The 13,966-nt window shown below is 33.6% G+C and overlaps 1 protein-coding gene across 3 annotated transcripts; it reads left to right on the top strand.

Moving 5' to 3' along the window:
- Window positions 1-5,996: 5,996 nt before the first annotated feature.
- BRCA2B (BRCA2-like B) lies at window positions 5,997-13,737 on the top strand. 3 transcript variants are annotated; one of them, XR_016343160.1, is made up of 20 exons: window positions 5,997-6,227; window positions 6,299-6,454; window positions 6,849-7,901; window positions 7,983-8,107; window positions 8,198-8,352; window positions 8,653-8,775; window positions 8,863-9,060; window positions 9,135-9,216; window positions 9,306-9,356; window positions 9,441-9,516; window positions 9,608-9,719; window positions 9,808-9,879; window positions 10,467-10,662; window positions 10,739-10,921; window positions 11,135-11,277; window positions 11,352-11,414; window positions 11,517-11,727; window positions 12,341-12,508; window positions 12,601-12,754; window positions 13,131-13,737. XR_016343160.1 is itself a non-coding variant. In XM_022910517.2 (19 exons), exons 1-19 carry the CDS (start codon window positions 6,083-6,085, stop codon window positions 12,655-12,657), a joined length of 3,369 nt encoding a protein of 1,122 aa, XP_022766252.2. In that variant the 5' UTR covers window positions 5,997-6,082; the 3' UTR covers window positions 12,658-12,943. The 3 variants fall into 3 exon arrangements, 1 of the variants encoding a protein (XP_022766252.2); XM_022910517.2 differs by lacking the exon at window positions 13,131-13,737 and having other exon boundaries at window positions 12,601-12,943; XR_016343164.1 differs by lacking the exons at window positions 5,997-6,227; window positions 6,299-6,454 and having other exon boundaries at window positions 6,807-7,901; window positions 13,131-13,729.
- The last annotated feature ends 229 nt before the right edge of the window (window positions 13,738-13,966 follow it).

The following is a 13,966-nucleotide window of genomic DNA, read 5'->3' as shown; positions in this document are numbered from 1 at the left end:
AGATTTATATCAATAAGATCCATGCTCTGCCTACTATTTTACATGTTTTAATACCACCTTGGCCATTTTTTTATGTGGGACATGGATGTTCCCAAAAGCATCGAACAAGAATAGATTTGTCTTTATGATAATTGATTAACTCACTAAATGGGCAACGCAGCTTCTTTTGCAAATGTGACATAGTTGGTAGTTTATAAGTTTATCAAGAAAGAAATAATTTATAGATATAGACTCTTGAAGAGGATTATCTTAGATAATGCTAAGAATTTAAATAGTAAGATGATATAAGAAATATATATTTAGTTCAAAAGTAAGCATCATAATTCAGCATGATATAACCCAAAGATGAACAGAGCGGTAGAAGCTACTAACAAGAACATCAAAAGGATTTTGAAAAAAATGACAAAGATGTATAGAGATTGGCATAAGAAATTACCTTTTGCTTTGCATGTTTGTCGAACGTTAGTACGTACCTCTATCGGGCAACTTCATTTTTCATGGTTTATAGGATGGAGGCTATATTACTAGTGAAAGTAAAAATCTCATTTTTTAGAGTTTTAAGAGAATATGGATTAGAAGAAGCTAAATGGATTTAAGAGCACTATGATCAACTAAACTTCATTGAAGAGAAAAGACTAATGACATTATGTCATGGTCAACTATACTAGGAAAGAATGATGACCTTATCAATTTTGAGAAGAAAAGTTAGTATTGACAAGAATTCTCCCAAGTTAGTATGATAATAGAGAAAAGTGGGCCACAAATTAGGAAAGGCTATATGTTATAAAAAAAGGTTTTTTATGAGGAGCATTAATCTTAACAGAGATGGATGGAAATGATTCCCCAAAGCCCATAAATTATGATAATATGAAGAAGTACTTTGCTTAAAAAAAGAGAAAAAAAAAAGAAAGTTCAAGCTAAAAACCTAAAAGAACGGTTTGAACTAAATAGAGATTTATTTAAGTTGAAAACCTATAAAGGCAACTTGGATAAAAAAGGATATAAAATCATTTAGAAAAACCAAAATTGGTATATTTTGAAAGGCTATGAAATGCTGAGGGCATCATATGGTCAAGTTTTTTAAGAAATCTGAGATATATTGTCATGATTATCTAATTATTTATCTTGGGTCATTGTTATCCCAAATAGCCATCTTTGTATGCCTTTATCTTCTCCCATTACCATCATTTGTAATATGTTTCTCCAAATAAATGATATTCATTTCATTCTATTCATGTCTCACTTTCAATCATTGCCTTTTTCCTTTCTATTTAAATGTTTTACCATAAATAGAAGAAATGTATAATTTGCATCTTATATTTTGAAATTGAGATAATGATTAATAATTGAACAATGTCATGAGAAACTATATATTACTTTGAGAGAGTTGAAAAAGATGAGGGCAAAAGATGAAATCTTCAAAGTTTATAAAGACATTGGTTTTGAAAGTTTTTCTCAAAGACGAATGAAGTACCCGTTTTGAATGGATTTGATTTTGTTCTCTTCACTGAAAATATGAAGAGTTTGGGATGCAAAAGAAGGAGTCTTGAGAACCTTAGTACCACAATCAAAATTCCATTTAGTGACATCTATGCATTGGCATTCGTTTGCATTTGCATAGGGCATGCATTTTTTAATAATTAGTGCCATTTGTCACATTTGCATCATTTGCATCATTTGCATTATCATCTACTACATACAAAATTTTGACTTTGAGAAAAAATTTTAAACTTGTGATTTCAAGAAAATTTTCTACATTTTTTTAAGACCTTTTAAATATGATTTGTAAAACTTCGAGGCATGTTTTTATTTTCAATCTTGGCTCGATCCATGTCATTTTAGTTTTTTGACCAACGATTCAATCTCGGTCACTCTTTTTTGACCTTAGCTCGGTTCAAGTTACTTTAGTTTTTTTACATGCGATTCAATCTTGGTCACTCATTTTCAACCTTGGCTTGGTCCAGGCTATTTTAATTTTTTGACCTGTGATTCAATCTTGGTCATTTATTTTTGACCTTGGCTCAGTCTAGGTCATTTTTTTTCGACATGCAGTTTAATCCCAGTCACTCATTTTCGATCATGGCTTGGTCTAGGTCATTTTAGTTTTTTGACTTCTGGTCACTCATTTTTTACCTTGGCTTGGTCTAGGTTATTTTATTTTTCAGACCCACGATTCGATTTCGGTCACTTATTTTTAACCTCGGCTTGGTCGAGGTCATTTTATTTTTTTAACTTGTGGTTCAATCCCAGTCATTCATCTTCAGTCTTTTTTTAGTCCAGATCATTCAATTTTTTGACTTACGACTCAAACCCGATCATCTTTATTTTTTTTTGGCACACCTCGATTACTTTCGACTTTTACTTGGTTCAGTTATTTTCACTTTTTAAATTGACTTCATTTTTCAGACTTGGACATAATGGCTGTTTATGTCTTTGCGTCATTCTTGTTTTATAGGAATACGCAAATAAAGACAACTATACCTATTTTCATCTGGGACATGCTACCAATTTCTCGATTATGAATTTTATTTGGATCATTTATCAAAAATCAATTTTATTGGTTCTTCGGGTTCCAAATGAACCTCTTAGTTCTTGTTTGGGCTTTTAGCCTAAAATATGTTTTATTTCGTTTGGGCTTTTAGCCTTAAATATGTTTTATTTCATTTGGGCTTTGAGCCTAATGATTATCATGGATATGGGCTAGCCTGAAAAGCATTTTGTTTTTGTATTTCCTTAGATCTGTAACTTTTTGTTTAACAAACCCAGAACAAATTAAAAGGGAAAAAAAATAAAATCGAATTGAATCTCTTAAAATCACATACGTTAATCAAGCAAAATGGGTTTGGAAATCTCATATGCATGAAATTGGAAACCTTAATCAAATGGAAACTATTGACCCAAACAAATTAGAATAAAATCTCATGATTCAAGCATGAATTGAATTGGTAAAGATGGAAAGAGGGAAAAATTTTTGGCATTTAGGTTTTTTTTGGGAATCAATTTGGGATTCTGGGTTTTCATTTCTTAATTTGTTTTTTTAGGGTTTTTGTCTTTGTTTAGTTCTTTGGAATTTTCTGGAAAATTGGACAGAGATGTGAGAAGAATTTTTTTGGGTAATTTTTAGCTTTATTTTTATTCCTTTAATTTGTGAATTTGATTTAGGTTTTGATAGAATGAGTTTGATCAGATTTTGGAGATTTCATTCGAATGTTTAAAAGTTTTTGGGTTTTCTAGAAAACCCTTGAATTTTTTACTAAAAGGTTCAAGCTTCTGATAACATTCGAAGATTCCGACAATCGAAGTTTGGGTTTTTGGAAATTTGTAACCGATTTTTAGGTACTTTTAAGTTTATAGAGAGAGACACAAAGAAAAAATGCCTTAGAGAGAGAATGGATATAAGAAATCTGAAGAACAAAAATAAGAAAGTTGGCTTTTAAAAGAGGACGAAACGCACCATTTTACTAAGTTTGGGATTCGTGCATTTACCACATTTGCACCCAAAACCCGCACACCAATTTCTGACTTGATTCCTTTTGAGCCAAGCCGATTCAGCCGTCCAAGTTGAGTTATTATGGCCTTTTTTGTGGCAGGAGCTGAGTCGTATACTTTAGTTGACTTTTGAGTAGACATTAGGTATTTTTTTTATCTTTGTTTTTTTATATTTTTTTTATATTAATTGTTCACTGATTTATTTTTTCATCTATTATTTTAAAAAATATGTTTTCTTTTATAGAAAATATAATATTTAAATAAAAGCCTTGCCAACAAATTAGAAAATAAAATTTTGAAAAAATGAGGTTTTACCATCATATTAGAAAACACTATAATTTTATGAATTTTTGAAAAAAATGATATTTAAATAAAGCCTTACCAACAGGTTAGAGGGTTGATACTTTTAACAAATAAGACTTTATCAACATATTGAAGAGCCTTATAATTTAAAAAAAAATTCAAGTTTTTTAAAAAATAAATAAAAGATTTCCTATTTTAATTTGCATAAAATCTTACTAACAGATTGGAAGATAATTTTTAAAAAAGTCTTACCAATAGATTGGAGGATATTTTTTACTACAAACCCAGTTTATAGATATTTATTTCTAAAAGCAAAAATTAAATGAATCCAACAATGGAGCCTTTTCAAAACGTGACAAATAGTCTCATTGAATACTCTTGATGTGAGAAAATATTCTTAAATTATTGTTAACATATTGGAATAATTTAAGGAACATTTTTAATATTAAATTATTTGATAAATTTTAAATAGGTTTTAAAGGTTAAATAACTTAAAATCAGATTGGTACCATCTTTTAGATGGTGCTGTAAGGGTGCTATAACCTTTTTCACACGTAATTGTACTTTTGAACCTAAGATCTAGTTTTGTGGACTAGAATCTACTATTTAAATATACTTAAGTCAATCTTGAAATTCTTCTTTAAATGGGATAGGTTCAGTTAGTGCCCAATCGCACCTAAATAAAAGAAGATTAGTGGTAACTCCTTTAATTTATGTTTAACAATAGGTCCATAGATCAATACGTTATGATATTGTTTACAATATAATCTCTTAAATCTTTATTTTATAATCTTTTAAGTCTTGGCTTTAAGATTAGTTGATTGGCATTAATCTTAGCTTTCCAAGTGACAGTTGATGAAGTTTAGAACCCTGCCTATACATCACTTTTAATTTTTGTTGAAACTCTGTAACCTTAAAACCCTAACAATTCATTTGTTTAGATATGGGATATTAGCCTTTTGCCTTTCCTACATTTGAAATATCCAACACTATATTCTATAATCTCTAAAGAGATGATACTTAGAATATTTCACTTTATTACATGATTTGTGCACTTATAGGCTCTATACAAAGAGTAACAATCAATGGGCAAAATCGATGCTCTGATAATTGATGCATGCTTAAATTTTCTAAAAGAAACAAGAAAAACAATTATGTAACTTTTAGAAATTAAGAAAAAAAGAAGAAGAACAATAGAAGAATCTTTTAAGAGGAAGAAATAGTTTGAGAGAGAGAGAATTCATTACATTTTCTCACAGTAAAATACCCCACAATGCCATTTAGCTTGCTTTTATGTTGGTTTAATGACCTTCTATAGTTGTATATGAGTTTCTTGGATATAAGCAACAAACTTTCTTTACTTCACCAATGATAAAAGAGTAAAAGGCTTGATTTAAACATAAGCCTTGCAACCATGTAAAATAATAAGCCTAATAATTAAAACACTAGGTCCAAATACATCAACAGAACCAAATTGCATAGGCTTGTAACAAGGGTCTACGTATGTATGGTAAATCACATGAGTATGTTTGATTATTTTGTTTAGATGGAATAGAAAAGATTGTGATAGTTCATATAGGTATAGTAAGTCACATAGGTACATATTTGTTTGGATTGAAAATATTTTATAAAACTATAAAAAAATAAAAGAATCCATGAGTATTGATTTGTTTGGGATTAATTGTTGATAATTTGATTTATATGTTTATAATTTTTTATAATTGATAAATTTTTTTATTCATAAATGTAAATTGATTATATCGAATTACATTAAATTATTATTTTTTATATAATTGATTAATTGTTTAATTATATTTTTTGTTAATTTGATTTTTTAATTGGATTAAAATTTTTTCTTTCAACAACTGAAACCAATACCGTTGTGATCCTAACGATTTGATTGTGTTGCTTTTTGAAACCTGTTTCATACTCAATAGTAATGCAGTGCTTGAGCTATTATTATAATATTGCGTTACTATTATAATACTATTATAATACTATCCATGAGCTTGTCAAATTCTTAATGAGCCGGCAGAGAGCCGAATACAACTCGATACAAGCCCAATTATTTGGGCAAATGCCATCAATAAAATGGACTCCAATAGCCCGAATGAAGATGAATGTAATATTCTTATTTGGTCCAATTAAACCCAAAATTTTACCCTCCATATAGCATATAAGTTTCCCGCCTGATCGAAAACTCCACTAGAAGAGAAAATTTTCAAAATGTCATAGCTAGTGGAGCAGAACACCAGCAACAGCAAGAGAAAACCCAAGCAAAATCAGGAATATGTCGACGTGGCAGATATTCTCCAATACCGGAAATCATTTTCGCTGGGAGGTTTCCGGTCGTATCCTACCGTCTAAAACCGACGATGATCCGAATGGCACTCCGGTTCCTCCACTCCCTTCCATGGCCGATCTCCTGCTTCAAGGTAATAATCTCTAAATGGTTTCACATGCATATTTAATTATTTTGCTTTGAAATTTTATGGAACCAACACAGGATGTTCGAAGCTCATTGAGAACGGTGATGGAGGATTCGAGAAATGTCCGATGTTTAGAACCGGATTGGGGAAATCGGTGGCGTTTAAAGAGTCTTCAATTGAAAAAGCATTATCTATCCTTGGCGACGACGACGGTGGCACTACCGTTGCTTCAAGTAAAAGCTTCTCTCTTTAACTTTCATTTTTTTTTTAAACTTTTAATGACTTGTATTTAAACTCGTATTTAACTTTTTATTCATTTATTTGCAGCATTTTCTGTTGATATTTTTTTATGCAATAATAAAAAGAAACCCATGTGTTTTGGGCTTGTCTTTTATGTTTCAAAATCATGAAAGATATACGAATTGAGTTTATGTTTCGAATAATTTCTCCAGTTTTTACCTTTTAGGAACCAAAGAGCATCGGCCACTAAAATTTTTTTAATGTATTAACTATTAATCAATAGAGATGATTGTAAAATTGTGGAACCAAGCTCTCTTATTCCTGTCCATTGTTTTTTTTTTTCCTTTTATTATTTTTATATATTTTTATGACTTATCTGCTGCTCAGGCGAAGTGGTTCCCAGAAGCAATGGGGGCGGCTACTGCAACTCTCTTTTTCAAACGGGCTCTGGGAAAATGGTTAACATATCTTCAGCTGGTCTCGTCAGAGCTAAGACATTGTTGGGACTGGAACAAGATAATGAGCATCACAGTTTTGAAGGTTTTCAACATTCAAGAAAGTTAACTGCAACGAATGAATCTTGTGGGTGGCAAGGATGTCCTCATTCAGAGAAGAAAGAAGGTTTTCAAAATACCGGGGTCGTGGATGTTACATCAGAATCAAGGCACTTGTTAAACTCTTGGAATGGCTTAGTAGGAAGTACACTAGGCAGTGAAAATGACTCAACGCCGGTGTGTTCCAAAATGTTTGATTCTGTTCCCAAGCTACCTCCAATCAAGTTTCATACTGCAGGTGGAAGGTCGTTATCAGTTTCAAGTGATGCATTGAAACGTGCAAGGAGTCTTCTTGGTGACCCAGAGCTAGGAAATTTCTTTGGTGAAATGGACGAAGAGGTTCCACCGTTTACAGATTGTAAGGAGGAGGAATTTAATGATGCTTCATCAAACAAGGGAAACCATTTTTTCACGTCATTTTCCCGTCAAGGAACAAGAAAGAGCAAAGATACATCCAAGGAATTTATTTCTCCACTGAAATCATCTTTCAAGCAAATGAGCTCCATATTCAATTCAGAAAATTTAAGTTTTGGTAGTAACCTGATTGAAAAATTTGATGCAGTTGGAAATTCTGGTGCATTTGTGTCGGCCTCCAATATGCCTTCTGCACAGAATCCTTTAAGCAATATGCCTTCTGAGAAAAATTTAATAACTAAAAATTCTTTGCCAAGCGGTTCTGATTCGCGGGCTAATTTGCTTGGAAGGTCATTTGGTGGGCCATTGGCTGATATTTCAAATAACATTGCAACATCTCAAACAAATAGCAAACAAATTATGACTGAAAAGAAGAGAATCGGAAGATCAAGTTTCATTTCTCCATTCAAGAGACCCCGCTGTTCCAAATTCTCTTCTCCATTGAACAAAGATGTTTCCTTTGCAGCTAATGGTAAATTTATCAAGCCTTAAAAACTTGTTTTATTTTTATCATCTTTGTTTACTCTCCTTGTTAATGTATGCTTTTTATCAGGTTTATCTACTTCATCAGATGACCATTCATGTTGCAAAAGAACAGTTTCCACAAAATATCCTTTTCAAGTACCAAGAGTATATATGAAGGAATATTTTGCGGTGCCTCCATCAGCCCGCAGCACGGTGCATATACTCTCAATACAGTCAATTGCTTTCAAGAAATTGATTTATTTCTCATCATTGACACCTGTTTATATTCCTCAATTGATTTAGTTGGAGTGTTTCTCAGTCCCAGAAAAACAGATAAAACCAGAAAATGCTGATAAGTATTTGTTTAAAGAAGAATCTGGCATAAGTCAAATTGGGGCAGAAGCTTTTTATGACAAGTTGGCTCATTGTGGAGCTTCTACGCAATACATTTCGAAAGAGTATTTGCCTTTTTCTCTTATCCATGCCTGCTTCATATGTTTACTAGAAACTTATTATTATGACTTTCATGTGCTAAATAAGTTATGCATAAACTGATGCGTTTGGTCGCTTGCTCACAGTTGGCTACCTGCAAATATTGTTTGTGGAATAACAATTCTGATCTCTATTTCTAGTTGGCTTTTGCTTGTATATATTGCTCCGTGTGCCATGTATTGATTAAATTTTGTTTATCATCTACATTCAGCAACGTTTTTGTTTCTGCATTAAACCATTCCATTTCCCCTCGTGTAAATGTCTAGGTGGGTCGCAAATCACTATAAGTGGATTGTTTGGAAACTTATGTGTTATGAGAGGTGCTATCCTTCCAAATGTGCTGGAAAATTTTTGACTATAACCAATATACTTGAGGAACTAAAGTACAGGTACCAAATACAGTGAGTAATATGTTTGCATCTGAACTTTGGTTTGACAAGATATATATGAAAGCAATTTGTGATTCATTTTTCTAGATATGAGAGGGAAGTAAATCATGGTCACCGTTCTGCAATAAAGAGGATGCTTGAAGGGGATGCTTCGCCTTCTACTATGTTGGTACTATGCATTTCAGCAATTCAGTCAAATTCTGAGCCGGCGATGGAGACAAATCTAGTGAAAACAAATGGAGCTGATGATACTGGTAACGTAAAGGTGAAACTAACAGATGGGTGGTAAGCAAATTCCAATTTTATTGCGTATGCTACATTAAGTTGTTTGGGAAGTAAAAAGATGCCTTGGCTTACAGGTATTCCATGAATGCTGTTTTGGATGTATTGCTATCAAAGCAGCTTGCTGCTGGAAAATTGTTTGTGGGGCAGAAACTTCGGGTAATTCGTTTGTGTTTCAATTTCTCCTCTCAATTAGATCGTTCTAGAAAAATTCACCTCGTTCTTATATAGTAATTTGTCTTTTGAAGATCTGGGGAGCAGGACTGTGTGGCTGGGTTGGGCCAGTTTCACCCCTCGAGGTTCTTTCTGATTTTAAGGAAGTTAAATTCTCGAAAATGCTTTGTCATTTGGAGTCTTTTCATTTTATTTTCCTCGAATTTCAGGCATCTAGTGCAATTAGTTTAGTTTTGAACATAAATGCGACATTTAGAGCTCATTGGGCTGATCGACTGGGATTTTGTAAGTATTATTACATTGTCTTGCTAATTTAAATTCTAAATCAAGATTTCTTTTGCCTCCTTAACCATGAGTTTCCAATTAATGTCTTTAGGTAAGGGTGTTGGTACTCCTTTGGCATTTAGGTGCATCAAGAGTGATGGGGGTCCAGTCCCCCGGACTTTAGTTGGAGTCACTCGGATATACCCTGTTCTTTACAGGGAAAGGTGATTGGAAAGTGATTTGTCTGCAATTTTAGGTGAAAATAGGATTGCATGGGGTGCCTTTAGTTTAATTCTGCTTTTTTCTATCTAGGTTGAATAATGGGGGATCAATTGTCAGATCCGAGAGGATGGAGAGTAGAGTGATGCAACAGCATAATCAAAGGTGACCCACTATATTTTGCCTATATTTTAAAATGTCGGAATCCTCTTTTCTATTTTGTAGTTTCATATCATTATGCTGGTATTTTTTTTGGCCAACATTGTGGTGGTATTAAACTTAAATGTGCTCTACACATCTGCTGCATTTTATCAGGGCATGCACATAACATTCATCAGTCAGCCTTTTGCTAGCTTTTGGGTGATGAACTTCAGCCTTTTGTCCTTTTACCAACTAATATGCTGTTATCTTCTTTCTATTAGACCTAGTCTTGCTTCCTTGATGAAAACTGTCTTTATAAGAAAGGGTTATAGTGCCTTTTCAACTTCATAATTTTTCATTCTCCAGGAAATGGGTTTTCTAGACTCTTGGTTATACTCATTCTATCAATGCTTGTTGCATAACGGACTATGGTGTGCTCTAAAGAATATCAACTGGTTAATGTTACCGGTTTGATTCTTCTTAACAACAACCTTAAACATTCAGTTGGCGATATTCTAACTGGAAAATCTTTGAAGTTAGGCTTTAAATGGCTTTTTAATTGGGAGTACATAATATATTAGGCTTTTCATACTTGATCTTTTCTGCAGCAGGTGCTCGGTTGTTGTGGATCATGTTATATCTGAGTATCAAAGAGGGATCAACAGTTGTCATATCTATAATGACAGTGAGAGTGAAGGAGCGAAAATCTTAAAAATTCTTGAGACAGCTGCCGAACCAGAAGTCTTAATGGCAGAGATGAGCCCAGAGCAACTAACTTCCTTTGCTGCATATAAATCAAAACTTGAGGTGCATTTCAGCTACTTTGCTTGAAAGACAAATCTAAATTAGAATGTAATATTAACTATGCAAATGAGAACTGTAGGCAACCAGGCAGTTAGAGATGGAGAAATCAATCGAGAAAGCTCTAGCACAGGCCGGCTTAAATGAGCGAGATGTTATCCCATTCACTAGGGTGAGAGTTGTTGGATTAACTACTAGGAATTATAATGGAAAGAGAAGACCTAAAGAAGGCATAATAACCATTTGGAATCCAACAGAAAAGCAGGTGAATCTGACTGTTATCGTGCTCTACTCTTGTTTCGATTAGCTTCTTCATCTCCTTGTGCATGTGCACTTTTCTCAGTGTCTGCCCTTACTAGCATATGCTATACAATTTGTCCTTGTAAATCCTTCAGTTGGGCAGGGTGTAATTTTGAGCTTTATACGAAAACTTAATTTATTTAATTATTGATCATAAAGATAAATATGACTGAAACAGAAAACTGAGTTGGTCGAGGGGCAGGCTTATGTCGTTGCTGGGCTTATACCAATGAACTCAGATTCAGAAACCCTTTATTTACAAGCCCGAGGATCCGCCATCAACTGGCAGCCCTTACCTCCCCTGTCCATGGAATGCTTCGAGTATGTGTTAATCTGTGTTTTCTCTGTTATCATAAGTTGGTTCCAGGCTACCAGCTCATGCTTGTCCTCTACAGGCCATTTTTCAGTCCGCGAAAGTCAATCAAATTGTCAAATTTAGGTGAAATTCCTCTTTCCAGGTGAATCTCTCTCCTTTACCTTTACATGCTAATCCCAAGCCTTTTTTTTTTTTTTCGTGAAAATCTTGGTTTCCTCACTCATGTTTTCTTTTGGGTTTTCAGTGAGTTTGACATTGCTGCATATGTTGTGTACGTGGGAGAAGTTTATACTTCGGCTCATCAAAAGAAACAGTGGGTGTTTGTGACAGATGATTCGATTTCTGATTTAGTGTTAGAAGGATCATCAGATTCTTTACTTGCCATTAGCTTTTGCTCACCATGCATTGATGAGAACACATTTGCACCAATCAACTCTAACCTAGTGGGATCCATGGTGAGTTCTAGAGTTTCTTTTTTGTTTTTACTCCAGAATGGGATTGGCTTTCGAAAGTGATAAGATTTTGAACATTCTGTTAGGCGAGACATGTTATTATTCTTGGTTATGGATATACCCAGTGATATATAAGGACCATTTTAACCAGTTAGGGAATGGATAAATATTTTGATAGTGATTTGTCTATCACGCTGAGAACTTCAAGTGAACTAAGGTTATAAGGTAAGTACTTGTCCAACTTAATTATTGAGCCATAGCATTGAGTCTAAGTAACTAATCGATTATTCTAATGACTGCTGCATTACTATATAAGTCAGTATATCAGGCATTGTTGACTTTCTCTGCAACAAAATCTAAACGTTGTAGGTTTTTCACCCGTAGTACAGATGTTAAGTCAACGTGCTTAATTCTTTAGTGAATCCTGCATTGTTGACTTTCTCTGCAACAAAATCACAGTTTCTGCTAATCATAGCTTAATTCTTTAGTGATTCCTTCTCACATGATATCACCAACTCTCCTTGTTTAAAGACCATAAAGAAGTCGTTTTTCTTTTCTTTTCTATTTTTTTTTTTTAAATTTAAGGAGTGATTCTAATAACAAATCATCCTTTCAGGTGGGCTTCTGTAACCTTATCAAGAAATCAAAGGATCAAATGAATCATCTCTGGGTTGCTGAAGCAACAGAAAATTCTGCATATTTTTTAAATTTTAATCCCTCTGTTTGTTCTCACCTTAAAAATGCTGGTGCCTCCGTTCAGACATGGGCAAAGGCCTCTACCTCGGTGCGTACTACCAAATTCAGAAGTGATTTGATGGAACTTAGTCTGTAATGCCACTACTTTATTTACCTTTACTACTTGACTTGTTCTTGCAGATTATTGACAAACTTAGGGAGAAGGTTTCATTTGTTATTGGTAATCGTGAAGGCTAGTCTGTGAACGAGCTGATTTAGACTGACTAGCTGTAACCACCCTTGCATATCGATATCATAAAGATCCTTATACATACCGTTTGACATCAAGAATAAGGTAGCTATCTCGATTTGTTGTCTCTTGTAGGTCAACTTTAATAGTGTAAGATTAGTTTCTTTCTTTCGTTTTTCTGTTATAGCATTTCCAGTAATATTGAAAACTGATTTGCAATTGTTTCCCTGGTGGACGTGTATCTATAAATACTTTTGCTAGCTCTATTCCAGCATAATTTAGTTGACCCAATCCGGAAAATAGCATTATCAGGCAGGTAGCTTGACTTGAAGTTATAGCTCGGTTCAAATATTTGTTATTATATGCAAACGATCTATGGAAACAATTATTGTTTTGGGGTTTTAAAATTTTGGCATGAATTGATTTTTGCTTTATGTGCCAGATAGTATGGCTTTTAACTTGTGACATTCTCTGTATGAAGGTCTTTCTTTAACTCCCACTGCAGCTGAAATAGTTCTTGCTGAATGTGGAAGATCATTATTTGATCATACAACTTGAAAGGTATAAGTGCACTTCAATTTGGTCCTAGACTCCTGGCACTATCCTTTAGTTCCGGTTGAAGGATTTAGCTTGGCAATCAAGTATATAACTGCAGCTGTCGCAATCGTTTTGGATTGAAGTGGGAAATGACAGGATATTAGGAACGAATTCAAAATGGATTGCTCGATGGAGGAATCGTTTTAGTTTTCAAGGGTGGTAGACTAGTGTTTTTGCAGCTAGTAAAATCCTAAGGGAACAAATTTTGCAAATAGTTAAGAGAATGTAGTATAAAGTAAATATTTTAACGGAGCTTGTGTAATGTGTATTAAGGCAACTTGACATGAGCAGCAGAATGTAACGACGGTAAAGCAGCAAGCATAGGATGAGAAGTTGGTTTCCACCAACGCTCAGACAATCGAGATTTTGACAGATCAAAACTTTACCTATAATTAATTTTCAAATTTACTAGCTGTGATTTTAAATGTTACTTCAGACTATGATTGAACTTTTAAACTTCAATAAATAGGATAAGTTTAAGCTTATCACTTAGCTGGTGTATATGTGCAATGTTTTTCATAATAATTAAATAAGTTTCCTCTCAGCTATTCTTCACTCTTTTATATGATATCAGAGCACTTTAAAGCCTAACAGTTACAAGATCCAATGTCGTCCGCCATCTTAGCTTTTTCAGCCACACGCATACCATCAAGCCTTACATCAGTTAATCCCAAAACCATTTCTGATGTCATCCAAATTAACCTTTCAACATAGTTACCT

Source organism: Durio zibethinus, chromosome 1 (genome assembly GCF_047325235.1).
Source record: "Durio zibethinus cultivar Kanyao isolate XHJ-2024 chromosome 1, ASM4732523v1, whole genome shotgun sequence".
NCBI lineage: Eukaryota > Viridiplantae > Streptophyta > Magnoliopsida > Malvales > Malvaceae > Durio > Durio zibethinus.
Note: the sequence above shows the minus strand (reverse complement) of the source record. Positions and strands in the feature narration are given on the sequence as shown.